The sequence below is a fragment of the Seriola lalandi genome, unplaced genomic scaffold, assembly GCF_002814215.2.
Source record: "Seriola lalandi dorsalis isolate HSWRI2012SDOR001 ecotype SW California unplaced genomic scaffold, Sedor1 jcf7180002054953, whole genome shotgun sequence".
Classification (NCBI taxonomy): domain Eukaryota; kingdom Metazoa; phylum Chordata; class Actinopteri; order Carangiformes; family Carangidae; genus Seriola; species Seriola lalandi.
Window position 1 is genome coordinate 1,453,413 of NW_019525504.1, and position 3,615 is coordinate 1,457,027.

The 3,615-nt window shown below is 37.4% G+C and overlaps 1 protein-coding gene across 1 annotated transcript in view; it reads left to right on the top strand.

Annotated features, from left to right (window-relative positions):
* LOC111645479 (uncharacterized) overlaps nucleotides 1-3,062 on the top strand; it is a 13,676-nt gene extending 10,614 nt beyond the window's left edge. Inside the window, exon 4 of the mRNA XM_023394707.2 lies at nucleotides 1,471-3,062. Within this exon, the coding sequence (XP_023250475.2) occupies nucleotides 1,471-2,041 (571 nt within the window). The 3' untranslated portion in view covers nucleotides 2,042-3,062. The remainder of the gene's footprint in view (nucleotides 1-1,470) is intronic.
* The last annotated feature ends 553 nt before the right edge of the window (nucleotides 3,063-3,615 follow it).

Sequence of the window (3,615 nt, forward strand, 5' to 3'; positions counted from 1 at the left end):
TGGGGGTGGGGTGGGGGGGTCGGTTGACCAGGACTGGGGGCACTGTCAAATGTGGGACTATTAAAGAAACATGTGAATCTGAATACAATAATTCCGAATTTAGCACAATGTGATGTGATGTGGAATTCCATTTCCATGCAAAGGCTTGCTTTGATTCATTATCATTCTTTTTCATCTAATTTTTGTTACAAAATCATTGTAAAGTTATAATATGTTGGGTGCTCACCGTGAATGATTGGTCCTAACTGCAGCGGCCCAGGTTCGAGTCCGACCTGCGGCCCTTTGCTGCATGTCAGCATGTCATCCCCTCTCTCTCTCTCTCCCCGACTTTCCTGTCCCTTTATCGCTATCAGATTAAAGGCAAAAATGCCCTAAAAGCTTTAGAAGTAATAGGTTTAATACATGACTTAAATGTCTAAAAATGACTAGACCTGTTATACATTTTGTTGAGTTGTGTGCTTACATTATCCCAAATGTTTCAAGTAATTTTCAAACCTAGAGAAATCCGTAGACTAATTTCAAACAAGGTAATGGTCCATTTCATTTGGTTGCCTGTCAATGACGTCATATCTCCTTTGCTCATTCATCAGCATTGTGGTCGTCTGCCAGTTGTTTGTCAAAATGAACTTTTTATACAGTTTTAAGCCACAGTTTTATTACGCACTTTTAGATCTTGGTAGTTTAAAACTATATATTTCAATCGGATGAAAGATTTTTGTCATTGGTCATCTAGATCATTATTAAAGAAACAAGCTGAGCAAACAGTGGCAGCTCAGTTCCCAGCCCCTCCGAGATGTGATGTGTCCGCTGAACAGTGTCGTGAAAGACGCTAACTTTTAATGTGGAACTGCTTAACTCAGTGTTTTTAACGGATTTAATCACAGGCTCCATTTGTTTTGGAACGGAGGAGACCCCTGCCGATAATTTGACTTCCGGGAAAATCCTCCTGAATGTCTGGAAACGTTAGTGGCTGCTAGGCTCACAGTCCCTTTGACACTTGTGTCTGCTGTACAGCGTCAGAGAAGACCTCTGCAGATAATTTGGCTCCTGGTAAAAACCTCCTGAATGATTGACACTGAAGGAATCCTATGACTACAATGATGGCAATAGTCGTGAAGACAACTCCCATGATCCCACATCACTTCACGACATCACCAAACTCTGTCTTTTGTTATTGTTTTGATTGCGAGACTCCTAACAGATTAAAATTACATACTGTGCATTTAAATAGTAGCGTGTTTATGGTTCCCTCCTCTCTCTGTTTAAAATTCAGCACTACTTATAATACTGTGTCATTCAAGGTTGCTTTTGTCTTCTTGCAGTAGTTTTAAAAGCAGTGCGTTAGTACTATTCAAATCAGAATGAACATACTAGACAAATATTTTGAATCATTTTAAATAAAGATGCGTGATACACTCAATATTACCATAGTGCAATTTTACTCAAATTCTGTATATCATGTTTTTCCAGGGACTCTGACTCAGAGAGTTCAGGCTCTGGCCCTGTTGATCTCTCATTGCTGGGTTGTGGCTCAGTGGCGGGAGACAGTGACTGGGACTCAGACCTATCCGACTCCGATCCCAGTCGCTCCTCCAGAATCTCTGCTACTGGAAGCAAATCTGCGGCTGTTGCACGACCCAAGCGACTGCCTGCTGAGCCTGGTTGGGACTTGTTTGGAGAAACCACTGAACCTGAAGTGCTGAGTGAGCTGTTCACCGAACAGGACAGAAACAACAATGGCAAAGCAAGAAAGGTTACCGGGGTTACCACCAGCATGGCAGTGACACCAGGCATTCCAATGCCAACTCAGCCTGTTGCTACACCAGTGAGGCAGACGACAACAGTAGAGCAGGTGTCAACAACAAAGAAAGTGACATGGCAGTTTAAACCAGCCCAGAGGTCAGTGTGCACAGGAAGCAGAAAGGAGAAAGAGAAGGAAGTGGTAAGGTTCACAGAACTGGGCGGAGGCGAGACCCACAGACCCCCACCTTCGTCTTCATCATCTTCATCATCCTCACCGTCGTCATCATCTTCTGGTTGACTTGTGATCAAAATGGTTTTTGTTTGACAGTGACGATGGTTTTTGAAGCTGAATTGGTTGCAGAAAGGTTGAAAAGATGTTCAACTTGTTTTGTAGAAACTGAGAGTTTGAACAACTACAGCTTTTTTTGTCTGTAAATTTTGAATTCTGCATCTAGCTGCTGCCATTGCCTTCTTATGACCTTATAAAGGCTGCATAAAAGACTAATTACTTGTCGCATTTTCTTAGATTAGCCTATACAATATCATATATAATCAGTTTTAGTTTGAGACAGTATGAGACTCAGGCTAAACAGAAACCTTCAGGTTGAGATTTTGTGAAAATATGACCAATGATTGAACAATTAGGTAAGATATGCACAGTATCATTCCGAATGGGTTTTTATCAACAGTCAACTTTTGAAACAGAGGATTGATTTATTAGTTACATATTATCTATCTAAATAATACATATGAATAGCTCTGTGTTTTTTTTTTATTATTATTTTATTCTACTGAATGTACTGTACAGTATATACACAACTATAAGGATCCACCCTCAAACAGAATACACACATCAGGTATTCTCAATAATTTGGTTAGGTAACCTGTATTTAAACGTTATCACAATAATTGGAATTCAGTTACAATAAAACGTGTTGAATGTGTTATGATTACAGTTTTTATAGAGATTACACTTCCTCCCCTATATAAAGCCTCAATTATACACCTGATCATTTATGTACTTAAAACCTGACTTTTAAAAACTGGCTGAAGTCGAACTTTACAGTGTACAAGGTATTTTATAATCACATCGAACTCTACAGTGTATTTAACAGTGTGTTGATAATATATTTTGAACATTGAGATAATTATAGAGCAAAATATATATGTGATGAATGTGAAAAGATGAACAAATAATGGAAGGATTTACGGTATCACCTTACATCATTACACAGTAATAACATGGTAATTCTGGGGTAATAGTTTGATAATAAAGAGGTAACAATTGAGTAGTAGCATGTAATTACCAAAGTAATAACCAGTTAATAGCTTGGTATTAACAATGGGTATATCTGGTTAATATTAGACACAAATTTATGTAACACAGTGATAACGGGCCAAAACAAAGAGTAATAATGGGGAAACATATAAGATAGCAAAGATGCAAAACTATATAGTAATAGTATAGTAGTATTTTTGGTAACAATATACCGGGTAACAATAAAATTCTTTTATCAGTCCAAAAGTGTTTCCAGGTAAACATATATTATATTAAACATGTATTTTGTTATGTAATACCTCAAAATTAAAGGAAAAGTTTGGAACGCAAGAGAGGATAAATTTTAGCATTGCAATATGGTAATTACCAATTTTGACTTCCAAGAATTTTCATGTGATTTTGAAGGTATTACACTGATAGTAGCCTATACAATTGTGAAAACATCAACCTATATTACCTCATTATTATTGGGTTATAACCCCATTTATGTCATCATATTAGCATATTTTCAGCCAAATATTGCACCGATATAATCATTTTATTGTTAGCAGGTTATTATATTGTTACCAAAATATTACTATACCATTACTATA